Below are 16,001 nucleotides of genomic sequence, written 5' to 3' on the forward strand. Positions count from 1 at the left end.
AGCTCATCACAGGACAACCATTTCCAGTATTCCGTTTTGGAGGGAAGCTATGATGCTTAAATCAGTTAAAGGCTGATCCAGAAATTCTCTACAGAATAATCTCTACCTGTGACCAAACATTTGTTTTGGGGGTGGGAGATAACCTGCATTCTGTCCCCTCCCTCCAAGATAGGTGAGTAACATAGTCCGAGCTGAGAGTGCCTATCATCAGTTCAGCAACACACACAAAGCGTAGAAGCAGCCACTGGATGCACATCCCTCCACCCTTTGCAAGCACAGATGCAGAAGAACAATCTGCATGTGGAAATGTATTTCCATGGATCATCTTTGTTAGATCAGGGTGAAAATCCAGGATGAGAAATGTCCACAAGATGGACAAAGGTATTTCAATCATTCCTAGAGAGGTGATTCCATTTCTATCTTTTAAGATTGAATAATAAGAATAATAAGAATAAACTTTATTTGTGTGGCTGTCCCATGTGATTGTGGCATGATGTTGTCATCTATTTACTTAGATATGAATGTTTATGTAATCAGAATACTATAAAGAAAGCTAGTGTCTGCAGACATAAATCTATCCTGACCCATATACTGCTGTTGTGCCTGTGCAATTCCACCTTCAGAAATTGTATTTGATTCATTTCTCTCTCTCTTTGAGATCTGTGGCAGTAGGTTGATCCCTATTATATCAGGTCCAAACTGCATGTGGTAGGTCACCATATATTGTGACCCACCCAAGTGCTTGATAAAGGCTCATTTTTTTCAAGTATCAGCTGGTTGATGGGTGTTGGGATCCCTTTATTTTGTCTTTCATTCCAGCTTGGGTGGTTGTATTTTTTTTAAAAAAATTATGAAGATTAATGCAATCATGAAGATTAATGTTGTTTCACTTTGCTCCAGAAATGTATGGAAATGAAGAACACTATCCTGGCAAAACAGAAGGAAATGCACAGTTCATTGGAGAAGGTAAAACAGTTAATCCGCCTCATTCAGGGCATCAATCTTTCAAAACCCATAAACTCGGAGGGCAGTTCAGTAGCCATCTCCAATGGCATGGACTCCACCAATAATGCGAATGCTGCCACCTCCACCCCAGCCTCTTTGCCCTCCCAGAGCTGCATGGTGAACTGTAACAAGGGTGATGAAATGAAATAACATAGCACAGAAGAAGGAGCCAGGGGAGATGGCGGCAAGGAGGAAGAGCAAAACAATAAAACTCTCTAGAAAAGCAAAGCTGGATTTTTTCTGGGAAGCGCAGAACTCTTTGGTTCCAGAAAAGCGTGAAGATGCTTGTGCCAGGCGGCACCAGAGTTGCCAATCGATCCTTCTTATTCTGTGTGTATGTGCAAAGTTTGGACCATGTTACATGAATAGTGCCAGCTGGAGGTTCTTAGCCAGCACCATGCCAAGTTAAATAATATATTTACTCTCTCTATATTTTACACCAGTGTGTGCCTGCAGCAGCCTCCACAGCCACTATAGGTTTGTTTTCTTTTTATTTGGGGGTGGGGAGCAGGGAGGAGAAGCAGGTTTCAAATCTTATCTGCAGACCAGTTTGTTTTAGCTAGGGAAACTTCAAGTCCAAAGAGCCTGTTGGCTTTTCCTGTTTCTAAATTCTCCGTACTACTAAACCAAAAATCCAGAAATATGAATTATCTGTCCAGAGGGGTGGGGGGGAACCGAGCATATCCAATAAGCAGTATTCACTATTGTTTAGACAGGAAACACAAAAAAGAACGAGGAAGGATTTTTCACTAAGTATCCAGCATGTGTTGTGGCTGGGAATTACTAGAATGGCAGCTTTGGGTTATCCCTTTTTTCAAATAGACAAATGAAATGCATTGCTGATCCCAGAAGCCATTGCTAAAGAAGAGAAGGAGGGAGAGAGATAGACGTGATCAGCATGCGTTTCTGGAAGAGCGTGCCATGACTGAAAAGAAAATTCCAACCCCACTATTTTTTTGTACATTTATCAAGCGGAAAGTATCCCAGACAATGCAGCACATATCCCAAACGTATGACCCAAACAGATAAATGCCTGTTTCCTTTCTCTTTTGGTTACAAATGTAAGGAATAGAAAAGCTGTTTTTTCTGGCTGACAGTCCAATTAAAGAGGTAGATGGGACCTTGCATGGTATAGATTAGAAGTAATAGTGTCAGTGAGATACAGTGAGTCTTTGTGAATCCGTGTGTCATCGTTTTGGGCACTGTTTTTTATGCAAGGGCAAAAACTTTGTATCTGGGGGAAAAACAACTTTTTTAAATTAAAAAAGAAAAAAGATATTGAGGTCTTCCTAGTGTTACTTAAAATAAGATCAAGGTAAGAAACATTGTAAAAATTACAAAAGTGCTATTTGTTTCCTAAACAAGTGATTTCTATTAAAAAGGTGTCAGAACTGGAGAAAATGCTGTGTACTTAGAATTTTTTAACTCAGAATTTGCTTATGATGTTGCCATTCTGCTATGTTTCTGTTTGAAAATGCCTTGGGGTGTCCAGAGATTGTCATACCACTGAAATTGCCTGCAAAATTAAACTGCATTCAGTCTGCAAACCTTTCTTCCAACTGGGGGAAAGCCACCTCCTAATTCTCACATGTGCTTAGAAGCACAGAGGAAAAGCATTGGCAGCATTATTAACACTTCTATTGTATTGTGATACAGAACCATGGATTAATAAGGAACTGGATATGAAGGGGTTTCATGTTGAGGTTTGGCTCTGAGTAGCACAGCTTGCCAGTCTTCTATAGTAATTACAATCTGTTTGGGGGAAGTTGATGCTGGACATCACATGGGTGAGTCTGAAGTACATGCTTTGGCATATATAAGGGTCATAGGTCAACATTTTGGACCCATCTAGCTTAGTGACAGTGTTCCTGTCGCCATCAGTCAGGGCAGAGTTGACGTTTGGCATTTTCCAAGTACTGTACACGCAAACAAGCAGAACTCCTCTTTCAGGCAGATGTTGTCAGCCAGTCACCAGTGATGGTAATGACATGCTTTCACTATTCTTTATAAAGAACTATGCATTCCAATGCCCTTTATTGACATGTGCTTCTGAATTTCATTCCTACCACACCTACATTCTTAGGGCATTCATTTGCTTTTTTTTAAAGCCTCCATTTTTGTCCCTCAAGGACTCTTCCAGCTTCCCTGACACTTTGTCATGCTCACTGCAAAGTCCAGCCCCTGATCTTATATTCTTAACCTTGTGAAGTGTAAAGAGGATTCTCTTTCATAGCCTTAGCTTTATGTTTGATAAAGTCAGGCCTTACCTTCAACTGTTGTTGATATTTTGTAGTAAAATCAGCAAGTGGAGTAGATGTCATCAGTGGATAAAATGATAGGGCAGCAACACAGATACATGGAACACTGCTCAGAGGAAATACCCTTTCTAAAAGAATGCACTTAGCCAAGTATCTCTGGGGCCAAAGGTTTGACAGGCTTGTATACCTTGTGCCTCACCAAGACCCTCAGTAAACCTCCAGTCTTTGCTGTCTTCCCAGGACTGCAAAACTGAGAGAGTGGTTAAAAAAAACTGGCAAGCAACAGTATATGGTGTTGGGCTACTTTTGGCTTGGGGATGCAGGCCTAGTTTAAGATAATGTTGAGGGCAGTAGTTTAAAAAAAAATGCTGCCCTCAAGCTTTTGGCCAGAAGTAAATTAGCAACTCAAAGATCATAAAACAGAAGCCTTGTTGTGAGCCAGTTGTCTGTACTTGTCCTCTGCAGGTTGAACATCTGGCGTTGGCAGCTGAGAGGAGCAGATTAGTGAATTCTAACCTTGCCAGTTCCCATATGCTAGTGGCCCTTCCTTCCCCTCAAAGGCCATTCTTGCCTTCCTTTTTCTGTGCTATTGGGAGCACTGTTTAGAAATGTGAATGAATTCAGGGAGTGGCCATGATGACCTCTCCGTCTATGATGTAAAGCTGGCTGAGCGCAGAATTAGTATATTCTGGTAAACATGGGGCAGCTGCCAAAATTTAGTAGCCCCATGTTGAGATTTCTCTCTCCTTAATATGCAGTAAAGCTTGTTCAGCACAATTATATCAGGAAACAGTAAGTTATCTGACATATTACAGAAAATAACTCCTCAGCCCTATCTATATTGTAATGTCATTGTGTCCTTAGAAATGTTGTTAAACATTTTAAAACAGTACCTCAGCAAAGAATCATTAACAACATGCTCTCTTTATACTCCCACAAAACAACTCTTCCTTTCAGAGATCTCACTTTTCATTTTACTAAAGGTGCAATGTGTGGAGGCAAGTCTACCCATCTTGATTTATCCAGGTCTTTGCCTTTTAGTTTTTTTGCCTCATGACTAATGGCATTGGTAATAGCTTTGTTGAGCCTGCAGTGCTGGTAATAAGGAAGAGAAGTAACGCTATTCTCTGACTTACCCACCATTTTATGAACCTTTAATTTTGCAATTTTTCTGAAGCTGTATGTTTCCTCTCCCCTCTCTTACCATGGAATTACAGCCAGCTCGGTTTAAGAGGAAAGGGGAGAACAAACAGCCACAAGCCCATTTCTCTTTTCTCTAAATGTAATGCAGATGGAATATTGTTGGTGGATTTAGCTTGTATAATCTTTGTATAGCACAAAGATTACAATGTAGTCAGTGCATATTTCACTTGGCTGTGCAGGAAGGCCTTTCCATGTACCCAAGAATGAGTAAATATGAGGCTTGCTGAAAAGGAAAATTGTGGTGTCTAATATTTATTGATTGATTGATTTGATTTTAATTTTTTATTAAAATCAAATTAAATTAAAATTTTTGATTTGATTTTAATAGTGTGTCTCTGAGGTTTTCTTTTACCTTGAAAGTTGCTCTCAAGATGGAGCAAAGCTGCAATACATCAGGATAAGCTGATGAAAGTTTTCTTGTTGTGAAAGTGATTGGTTAGATCTCCCAGTGGCCTGTGTTTGACTAATCACAGAGCAGCACTTGCAAAGATTACAGAGGTCAGTCTTGAGAATATAATGATCTCAAAATGCATCTTTAGTAGTGTGAGTCAACAGTGCTTAGATTACTGGAAGCTGAATCCTTTCTAGACATGGGCAATAATTGTAGTAAGATTCTAATTCATAGTTATTGAATTAGATCTGATTCATAATTATTCCTTTTCCTAAGAATTCTGCTGCCATGTTGTTGGTGGGATTTTTTGTGGCTGGTTGTAGAGTGTGTGTGTGTGTGTGTGTGTGTGTGTGTATTATGTGCCCTGCTAAAACACTCGCTGGTGCGGCAATTCATAGACTTGGCTGTGCATATTTGAGAATGCAGCTGGGAGTTTTAATCTGCCTGCCTGCAAAGCAAAGATTGGATAGACTGTGTGGGCAGATCCATTGGTTTTGTTGGAAGAACAAACCTTAAATTCTGGCCTCTGTGAGTTTTGTGCACTTAGTGCATAGCCATTATGAAATTCTTGCACTTGGTCTGCAAAACATTCCACAAGAAGCTTTTTCATTGGCAAATTGCAATTTCTCAACAGGTAGTTAAATTAAGTTGCTGAAAAATTGTAGCAAGCACAGCTCCTGCACTGGTGAGTGCTAGGTAGAATGTGGTTGTACGAATCTCACAGATCTTAGTCTCTAATGGTGTCACAGAACAGCATTTCTTCTTTTTGACCCAGCACTGTATTTGTCTGCTTGTTGATTTTTCCTCACTTACCTTTCCCCCCTAAAAACTCGTCTGACTATTGATAGCCTTTTAAATCTCCCCGAAATTTGGATACAAGCAAAACATTTCTTTATTACCTTATTTCATGGCCCTTTTCCTTTCTTACTATTTTTTTTTAAAGGTTGTTTTAGTTTTGTGCTGTTGGTCAACCCAGCACCGCACAGTGCACATCTAAACTGACAGCTCCTTCTAAACTCCAGCCAAACAGGATTGTAAGCAAAGTTCTGCTGTGCAATTATTTCCCCCACTTCTGCAGCAGCAAGGCTGCCCCTCTCTAATTAGCAGGAAAGGGAAGCTCTGCTATTGGATCTGGATCAGGGAAAACAAATGCCTGCTTCTAGAAAAGAAGTATTGCAGGGTGGTGGTGATTTTCTTCTGAGATCACTTGATGCACGTTGGTATAAAAGTTGATTATGTGCTTAAGCCCCACATAACATTTCTGGACTCTCTCGTTAAGCACAAAAGCAGAGGACTACAGCTCCAGCTTCTCAGTTCCCCCACCCTCTCTTCCCACTGAGGATAAGAAACCTCTTTGTTAAGGTTCTGTAAAACTGTACAGTGTTAAGTATTTATTTGTACCACCAAGAACAGACAATAACAAATACATTCCAGGTGACACTGGCTGTTACGTTATCAGTCTTGACAGCTTTTAAAAACTACACAGCTCTACATTGTAATTGGAATAAACAACTGTTGACTTCAGCATTTAGCATCTTCTTCAGTTCCAGCAGTACTTGCCATCCCTGAGTTTCACTCTCTACCTTCTATCAGTAGTAGCCTGTGCTACTTGACATTTGTATCTTACTATCAACTTGATAACAAAATACTGGGGGTGAAAGCATTGACTTCACCAGCCTCCCACAGCCATACCCTTCCCTTATACCATCCAAGTGGGGAATCCATTTCCTTCAGATGCGCACCCATCACAGCCCTGATGACGAGACTGGTGGCTGGAATTGCCGTGAAAGGAGGGGCCCTGCTCAGAGAATCCTTCATTCCAGCAAGGATCCAGCTAAGCTTTTCATTACTGTTGTTTTGTCCATCATATGGATTAAACAAAGCTAGCAGTAAGGGAGAGGCATATTCCCTCACTGGTTGAGTTAGGCCATTTACTAAATGTACTAATGAAACATTCAGTCAGTGGGAACTAATAGAGATCAAGAATTGGACAATAAAGTTGCATTTGGAAACTGTGTGTCACTTTGGGCACAACTGAACACACAAATGTGAATAACGCTTAGTCTTTCCTAATTCTGTCAAGTAACAAGTGGTTTCTTTGATACTTCCCTCATCTTCGACTTACTTTGTAGCTTCGTTCCATCTTGTAGTAGCAGAGGAAACTGCTTTGGGCCACTTATCAGCCAATTACCCATCTCTGTATCAAGTCCAGCTGTTGCTCTTGATGCCAGAATAGTTTCCGTAAGGGCTGTTCAATGTAAGCTGTGTGTGATCGAGGTCACTGCCCTAACCTTCAAGGCAACTCAATGGAAAGGCAGGGCAGTGGGTTTCCACCCATGTATATGATGTATTGAGTCAAGCAGCGGATCACAGAACCTCACATGCAGCATCCCTCCATCTCTTCCTCTCCTAATGTTTGTGCCAGATCAACTCAATCTCACTTGTGCTGCCGCTGCATCCTGAGTTCCCATATCATTTGTTCTTTAAATGAATTGGGTACAACATTGCTTTCACAGACCAACATTCTGTGAATGGTATATGGATGCATGACTTGGTTAGGTTTATTTTAAGGTTGTTGTTTTTTTTAAAAAAAATTAATAGCCTGGTGCTCAGTGATTTGCAGTCTCTTTGCTGCCTTCTTTCTGTAGCCTTCCAGTCCCTTGTGGGTTTGGTACAATTGTGTCTAGATTTTAGTCTATTGAAGTGGAAGGAAAAGAGGGGGGCCAGAATAAATGATCAATTTGTATTTATTTAACATTTTACTAAATAAAATAATAAAATCTCTTGTCTCTTTAGTTGTGTTTATGATACAGCTGTCGGGAGGATTACCTTTTGTTCAATGAGAGACTGCAAGAGGAAATGCATCACCTTTTTAAACAGAGCTTCTCAAATCAAAGCTCAAGCTGTAACTGTATGCAGGAATGGTGTAAGAACTAGAGGAAAGTCACTTATCAGGCACTGATGGCAGCTCTGTGAACTGCAAGGAGGGCTCCTTCCAGGATTTGCAATCATTTTGGGGAGGTGGTGGGGAAATTTGCTCATGGAATTGAGGAAAGCTGAGGCTGGCCTGACACCCGTTTCACATTACATTTTGATGCATATATGTAATATATAGTGTATGTGCTAAAACCTTAATATGTAAGGGAAGCTAAAACAGAAGTTTTAAAGCAAGATGTATACATGTGTCAAACTGGTGTGGGTTCCCTGCTAAATGTACACATCTTTAAAAGTCAATGGTCCTTAATGGGAGGGGGAAGCCAGTGGCTGACATCCAGAGCAATGAACTGCTTGCAGAAAGAGTTTGTGCTAAAACAAAGCTGTTGAACTAGTTGGTAGTGCTAAGCCTGGAGCTTGTGTTCTAGACTAGTGGTGCACTGCTGCAAGTATGTGTTCAGTTGCACAAAAGTTGTGCATCTGCAGCAAGTCTCATTTATTTCAATGGGGACTTTTGTGAAAGAACACTATAGTGCTATCAGAGTTTTCAACACAACTAAGCCGTCCTCTTGCACTAGTGCAGCCGCGCTAGTTTTGCATGCACTTCCTTGTGCTCAATGTCAGCCCTGTCTTTTAACATTAGGAGGCCATCACTTTAAATATGAAAAACGATTAGTTGTTTTCCCCTCTTTTCTTGCTTCTGGTCACTCTGTATGCAGGTCCTTCAGAACTCTCAGAATGGGAAGACAGGATGGAGTATAGCTTATTTTATTTAGAAGTACAGTGGGGAATCAGCCACCTTGCAAAGAGAGGGGAAAAGGGAACCAAATGCATACATCAAGGAGGGAAGTGGGTTATTGATTTCTTGATGTATTTGGCTCCAGAGACTACAGGCAGCATAGGAATGTCCTTGCTCCTTATCCATGTAGGTCCTCAACAGGTGCTATAAGGAAAGGACACATTCTTGTAAACCTGACACCGTATTGCCTGTGCTAGGCTTGCCCTGGTTAACGGTTATGGAGATAACTCAGCAGCATGAGCAAATCTGGATAAAGATTAAAAAAGGCAGCTGCTCCAGGATGAAGTGTCCGTACCATAAAGTGAAGAGTTCTGAAAGTGAAAGACTTTTCGTTTGTTCAGCAGCAAGAAAACTTGTTTCTGTAATGGAAAAATTGTGACTAACTTTGGCAGGAGCCCAATAATCAGTAACTAATTCATGGAGAAAGCAGGAAACACTACCAATGAAATGTTAGCTTTGATATAATTTCAGGCTGAATCTTGTGCTACTTCAGATGGAAAGCTGCTGTTCAAAGTGTGTGCTTTTGTAGGCCCTCCAAAAAACCAGGTACAAGAGGTTTGCTGGGGAGCCATGTGCCAGTTGACCAAGTTCTGCCCATAGCTACTGTAGCACTTAAGTGGCTGCTAGACACTGGACAATCACTGCTGTACATGTTATTAAAGTATGTGGGGAAAGGCTGTGCCCAGTAATGTAGGCACTCTTTCATGCCTAAAAGATTGAAGCACTCTCTACTGCTTTGTAGGGAGTCAACAGTGACCTGATATTGACAAACTAGGTTTGGCCCCAACCAGTTGGGGAGTAAGCCAAGTAGGACTTGAGTTCAAAGAATTGCTTCTCATGTGATGGATTACATTCTTTATCCCTTATGCTTTGTTTCTAATAGTAGCCCCTCATTTGCATGACTGCAGCCTCTAGCCCACCTTCTCTTTACCTGCCCGCTGTAACTGCTGAGAGTGTCAGAGGGCATCTAGCATTCACAGGTCTTCCCTTCAGTTATCAGAGTGAAGACAGGAAAGGAGAGCCACACGTGAGTTGCCTGTCTCATGTCTCAGTAAAATATGAACTGGCTCCGAGGCCAGCTGTGACAAAACCACCACACAGCTTCCTCAGAATCTTCAAAAAGAATTCTGAAACACTTTTATTTTATTTTATTTTTTAAAAAGGCAGGTAACATTCATTTATTCAATTCAATGGTCAATGTGGGGCAGTATCAGCATTTACTTCTGTCTGCCTTGTCTTGGGATGGAAAATTTCATTCCCAGCACTTTGGAAACACTTGCATTCCAGGTTGGTGTTGGGAAACCAAACAGAGGACCTAGCAGCAGAAGGCCCTGGAGATGCCCCAGAACCAGAGACACTAAAAAAAATCCATTAGAAAACTTACTACACCCAAATCATTTACAGCTTGTGAGAAATTGCCTTAAATTATATAAATAGCAAGCAAAGAAAGTGCTTGCAAGTTATGCTCATATTCCAGTGTTTGATCATTGTGGACCAGTGCTGGGCTGAAGCTGCTCCCAGCGCAGGTGTCCAGCCACAGCGTTCCCTAGTAGCATCTTGCCATATCCTCCAACTAAGAGATCCACATTCCTTCCTTATATCATGACTGAAAAGAAGGATCTCTAAGCAGTTGCAGGCATGACTCTCGCCTCGTTCCAAAGTTGAAAGACTAATCTGGTCACAGACTATGACATGGGCTCCAACCCTGAGGTGGGAAGAGGTGATTTGACTCCATTATGGATTCCTGAGGAAGGCCCAAATATGCAAGTATTACTAAAAGACAGGAGAGAATCTGAACAGCTAGGACTGCAGAGGAAAGGAGCAGATCAAGGTCATATTCCAACAAGTTACAGGGAAGGACTCAATGTACCTCCATGGGAGGGGCCAGGGAGAAGAGCTCAGTATCGATGTGCAATGCCAAGATTGCAACCTGTGCTCAAGAGAGGTATGGAGAATGGATCTACTGGTGATTGTTGAACATAATAGCTAAACAGAAGCACCACATTCATAGGCCATTTACCTGTGCAGTCCAGATCCTGGCTGGGGGGTGGGGGAGCAACAACACAGGCTTGCTCTCTTGATCTGCCCTGCTTACAAGCTTCTTTACAGTAGGGGTGTGCACGGTCCGGAGATCCCCCGGTGCGGCACAGGGGGGACTGTTATTTTAAGCGGGGGGGGGGGGGTAGTCCTCCCCCCCCACTCTTCCCCCTCCGGCGCTGGTCCTTCTAAAAATCTTCTGGGGCCGCAGAGTTCCTCCCTGCCGCCCCCGTCATTGTTCCTTAAGGCTAAGAGACTAGAGCTAGTGGCGCGCATGCGCTCATCTCTGACGCTGCCGCATGTGTGCCGCTAGCTCTAGTCTCTTTTAGCCTTAAGGAACGATGACGGGGGCGGCAGGGAGGAACTCTGCTGCCCCAAGAAGATTTTTAAAAGGACCAGCGCCGGAGGGGGAAGAGCGGCGGGGGGGGGAGGGAAGTACTACCACCACCACCCCGCTTAAAGTAACAGTCCCCCGCCCATCCGGACCGCCGGACATCCGAACCAGTCCGGAGGGCTTTAACAGTGTGCCCGAACCAAACCATACACACTACTACTTTACAGCACTTGGCACATCTAGCTCAGTACTATCTACCCAGACTGGCAGCAGCTTCTCCAAGGTTGCAGGCAGGAATCTCTCTCAGCCCTATCTTGGAGAAGGCAGGGAGGGAACTTGAAGCCTTCTGCAGCTCCATCCCCTGAGGTGACTATCTTACCATGCTCACATGTGGTCTCCCATTCAAATGCAACCAGGCTGGACCCTGCTTAGCAAAGGAGACAAGTCATGCTTGCCACCACAAGACCAGCTCTCCTCATTGTTTAATTTTTATTTTTACCCTGAAATGCAGCAGCACAGATGGTGCTGTGGTAACAGACATGTGACTGTTAAGTAGAGATCTGGACTAAATGGACTTTGGTTTGAGCCACACACTTCAGCTATGGACATGATTTTCCCTACATGAGCTTTTCTTCTTATAGGAAAAGTGTTGTATGAAGCAGACTTTAGCCTGTTTCAGGATGGGTGATGCCTTCTCACATAAGTTCTCTTCTGCCAAGGAGCTACTTTCACACCACCATTCCTTCCATTTGAATTGGAACAGTTGTGAATGACTTTTCTGCCTTCTTAAGGGCAAAAAAGCCTCTCTGTGTTTGTCATGGGTGGGCATGAGTAAGTCCTGCCATCACAAAGGGGCAGATATTTCAAGTTCACAGGGGCTGCATCTGCTTCAGCTTGTGAGCCCTTTGGGGACAGAGAGCCATTTTATTTATATCTAAACTGCTTTGGGGACTTTTGTTGAAAAGCAGTATATAAATATTTGTCATATTCTTGCGCCCATTTATACTATAGCTATGAACAAGCTACTCAGGGGACACGCTACAACTAGAAGAAATCAGACACACCCCTACAGGGAAATCAGAATAGGGAACCATGGAGAGAACACAGCAGACTAATATGGAGAAGCCGCTATCAGCAGAGATCTGACTCTGTTTCCACTAACACCATGAACTGTAAAATCCAAATCCAAAATCTTCCCAACCAAAATAAGTGAATATATTGTAGGGGGCTCAAACACTGTGTGCATATGTTTTGTGGGGTTTTTTTTGGGGGGGGGGGCTTTTCACTAGCTTTGTGGGTGGGGTTTCAAGCCTGCATGGTACTCATCTCTTCCTCTTATTTCCCTCTCTTTCCCCTTAATCTGGAAGCAATATGCATTAAAAATACTCATTTTCCTAACGTACTAGGAAGAGAATGTGGATCACTTGTCACTGAGTATGCATGGTCCGGAACAGGAAGTGCCCACTGCTTTAGCAAGGCCTGTCCCAGGCAGGCACTGAGAGGGAGATGCTGCTGCTGCTGCTGCAGGGAGTCAGAGCCCGGAGCCCTGTTCCCTTGCAGGCCATGTGTCACACTTTGCCCAGATTGTCCTTTTGGTGTCCAGGTTGCCACATCACAGCCTCCTCTCAGCCGTGAGATACTTGAGTGCAGCAGCACCATACTTGCGGGACAGGTCCTGATGGAACTCTTCCCTCAGGGTCTCCAGGCAGTCTCGGTAGCTGGCGCTCAAGCGGAATTTGGAGATATCAAAGCTGGGGGCGTGAGGCATGTGAATCATGAAGGCATTTGGTAGGACCAGCAGTTTGTACTCCTGCAAAAAGGCATGAAGATGCTGAAAGTGCCAGTTCCCTTCCCTCCAGCCCTAGATTTCTAGGAGACTTTGGCTGCACCCTTACCTGGGCATCAAGCTCCATGATGTGGGACACCTTGTTCCAGCCAAAGCCTACAAATCTCTGGTCATAGCGGGGGCAGTCACGCCTTACTACAACATAAGGCTCAAAGTGTGACTGCCACTCCACTTGATATGGCATGGTTGCTGTCCGCCACTTGGCATAGTCTGTTGGGGCATGGCCCTGTGGCCAGACGTGGTACCTGTGTACAAAGACAAAACGAGGCTAGGGAGATGCTACATCCGAGAAGTCTCTGTTCCCATGCTCGGACAATTCAGAGATAGAAACAAGCTCCCGTTGACACTGGATCATTTTGTTCCTCCCCTCATTCTGCTACAAACTTAGAAACAAAATCACATTTCATGGATGCTCACAAGATGACTTAGTTTGGATTAACCTTTTACTCCGTACTTGCTATCAGTAATGAGCACATTGGAGCCATTACTTCATAGAACCATGCAGAGCCAGCAGGCTTGGATGACAGAGACCTAGTTTCAGGCCTCACCAGCATGGCTTTGCCAAGTTGCCCTTTCAGCTGCAACCGCATATATAAAATGGGAACAGCTGAAGCTGCCTTCTCACATTCCGTCCATGTGTTGTGAATGCAGTGACGGAAGGGGGAGCAGGATCATGCCTGCTGGCTCCATTTCCCAACTTCTGTATTCATCATAAGATGACAGCAGGTTCATAAAGTGATACAACTATGTGCGCGCAGAGCCTGTTTTTGCTATTGGGCACCCTAGTCATGTTGCCTTGCCATCTATACAGAGGGTGTGTGTGTGTGTGTGTGTGTGTGTGTGTGTGTGTGTGTGTGTGTAGAGAGAGAGAGCCCATTCTCACATTGCATGCATGGAGGTCACACATTGGGGCAGATGTTTCCACTTGTGTGTCCATGCAGAGAGCAAAGAGGACTAATGACTTGCCCCTCAGGGCTGTTGCAAGGTGGGAAAGGAAATAAAGGAAGTGGGCCCGACGTGTCCTGACAGTTGCAGGGCTGGGCCATTCCAAGAGACTGGAGGAGGCAATAGTAGAGGAAGCACATGACGTGATGGAGATGGGGGCTGAAGGCAGAGAGGTAGAAGTGGCAAGGGGGTGAGGCTGGGAGAAGAGACTGGCGTTGAGAAGCAGGAGTGCTGCAAGCAGAGAGGGATGGGCATGAAGAAAAGTGGGAAATGAACAAGAGCAGCTGTGGAAATACAGAGGCAAGGGGGATGAAGGAACTACTAGCTAAGGAGGTGTGTGCTGCTGCAGGGTTCAATTTCACATACCAGTTTGAAACAGCCAGCCACAAAGGAAGTCTGGAGGCTGGCAATCTCCTTTCATTCCAGAAGATGGGGCCAGTGATCCTGTGAAACAAGTTTCAACCGCTGACTGTGGACGTCTTGCAACCCAGAACCTACCTGAAAGTATAGAGGGAGCCCATGTCCAGCATGGAGAGCAGCTCCGCTTTGGATTTGGGGAAGGTGAGGCGGTAATGAAGGGTCTCAAATGCAGGCACAATGAGTGCTGCCTTCCTTTGGGGCAGCTCCAGCTGCAAGATGGTGGTCCTGGAGCAGAGAAAAAAGGAGCTGCTGTTAAGTGGCAGATTCCAAGAGATTCACTTATCCCTTCCTTACTAAGAGGGCTGGGTAAAGCAAAGTTGTGCCATTGAGTCAGTGTCGACTCCTAGTGACCACAGAGCCCTGTGGTTTTCTTTGGTAGAATACAGGAGGGGTTTAACATTGCCATCTCCCGTGCAGTATGAGGTCACTGGTGCCCAACATAGGTGTTTCTCGTGGTCTGGAAAACATACCAGCGGGGTTTTGAACTTCAAACCTCTTGCTCCCTAGGGAAGTTTCTTCCCTGCTGTGCCATTAGGTGGGTAGTGGCATGTTTCTTGGCCTAAGGCTGATGCTAGGATGGGCCAACCCTTCCTTAGCCTGCCAGTATGGGCAGAAGAGCCCACAGCTTCACACAGGTTGAGAGAAGGCAAGTCAGTGGTAAGATGCAGGAGAGGAAGAAGGTGAGCTCTTCTTCTGCAGGAACTAATAGGCAAGATCCCACCGGGAGGGAAGGACAGGCATAGGCCTGAAGTTGCAGAAGGGGGAATGTGGCTAATTCCCAAGTTTTCAGACCATGTGAGAAGTTGGAAACTATATTGGTAGTTATCAAAGACAGCCTTGGAGAATGATGCAAAGGACAGCATTTTGCCTTTGTGCTTAGCCGGAAATTATCTGGGCCTCAAAGAAATAAATACCTGAGGTAATCATAGAGGCCATACATAGGCAGAAAGTCAATGTCTGTCAGAAAGACATAAGGCGTCTGTGCATTCTTCAATGCTACATTGCGCAACAAGTTGACTGGATAAAACTGTCCCTCCTTGTAGACAATATGATAGGCAACATTCCTGCGACTACTTAGCACCTCTGAGGCCTGGGCATAGCGAAGGAACTGCTGGGCCTCTGCATCGGACATATACAAGGCCAGGCTGATGGGGCCCGTCCAGTGTTTGCAGATGGCTTCCAGCATCTGTAACCTGTGGATCAAGGAGACAAGGATTAGCTATTGACACTCAACTGCAACCAGTCTTTGAGCCTATTGTGAAGCTTGCAGATAGTCCTTTAAGCCATTCTGCAGCCCTCCTTTGCTTCAGCCCAACCACTTTTCCTAACCCTTTCCATCCTTTTCTAGCTGGGATTGGTGAAAAACTAGTCATTTGGCAGCTCCCTCTGAAAGCAGGCTTACAGTTACGCAATACCAAGTACAAGCATCTTCATCCAGTCTTCCGATGATGTTCACCTTAGGAGACTACAGTCCATGCCTCATCCTGGGATGAGTCACAGTTTGCACTCAGTTTAGTCTCTGAATCACCCAGCCACTTTGTTAACTTGATCTGATAGTAGTTCTTCATGAGCCCTGTGCAGACATTATTGAAAGGAGATGCTATATTCAGCTACAGTGCCCCAAACTGTGCCGGAAGTCCCGCCCCACCCTGTCACTCACCTCTTCAGCCCACCACTCACGCTTGCAGCAGCATTCATCAGAAGAGGCAAATGCCGCTTCCACAATGGCAGGCGCTTCCATGATCAGGGGGCTCAGGCACCTGCAACTCCTGATCATGGAAGAGCCCGCCATTGTAGAGGCCTCTTCGGACGAACGCTGCTGTAAGCAT

At 44.2% G+C, this 16,001-nt stretch overlaps 2 protein-coding genes across 23 annotated transcripts in view; one reads left to right on the forward strand and one right to left on the reverse strand.

The window, feature by feature from the left end:
- PHF21A (PHD finger protein 21A) overlaps positions 1-7,646 on the forward strand; it is a 282,942-nt gene extending 275,296 nt beyond the window's left edge. For all 7 annotated transcript variants that reach the window (XM_053285532.1, XM_053285534.1, XM_053285531.1 and 4 more), the window contains one exon: positions 901-7,646. In XM_053285532.1, the coding sequence (XP_053141507.1) occupies positions 901-1,155 (255 nt within the window). In that variant the 3' untranslated portion in view covers positions 1,156-7,646. The remainder of the gene's footprint in view (positions 1-900) is intronic.
- LARGE2 (LARGE xylosyl- and glucuronyltransferase 2) overlaps positions 1-16,001 on the reverse strand; it is a 96,044-nt gene that overhangs the window by 18,768 nt on the left and 61,275 nt on the right. For 15 of the 16 annotated variants that reach the window (XM_053285516.1, XM_053285514.1, XM_053285512.1 and 12 more), the window contains 4 exons: positions 15,087-15,365; positions 14,251-14,397; positions 12,857-13,052; positions 11,022-12,771 (listed from right to left, as the gene is read on the reverse strand). In XM_053285516.1, coding sequence (XP_053141491.1) covers positions 12,574-12,771; positions 12,857-13,052; positions 14,251-14,397; positions 15,087-15,365 — 820 coding nt within the window. In that variant the 3' untranslated portion in view covers positions 11,022-12,573. Of the gene's footprint in view, positions 1-11,021; positions 12,772-12,856; positions 13,053-14,250; positions 14,398-15,086; positions 15,366-16,001 lie in introns of those variants that run through there. The other variant, XM_053285527.1, reaches the window with a different exon arrangement.

This window comes from Hemicordylus capensis, chromosome 1 (genome assembly GCF_027244095.1).
Source record: "Hemicordylus capensis ecotype Gifberg chromosome 1, rHemCap1.1.pri, whole genome shotgun sequence".
In the NCBI taxonomy this organism is placed as follows: Eukaryota; Metazoa; Chordata; class Lepidosauria; order Squamata; family Cordylidae; genus Hemicordylus; species Hemicordylus capensis.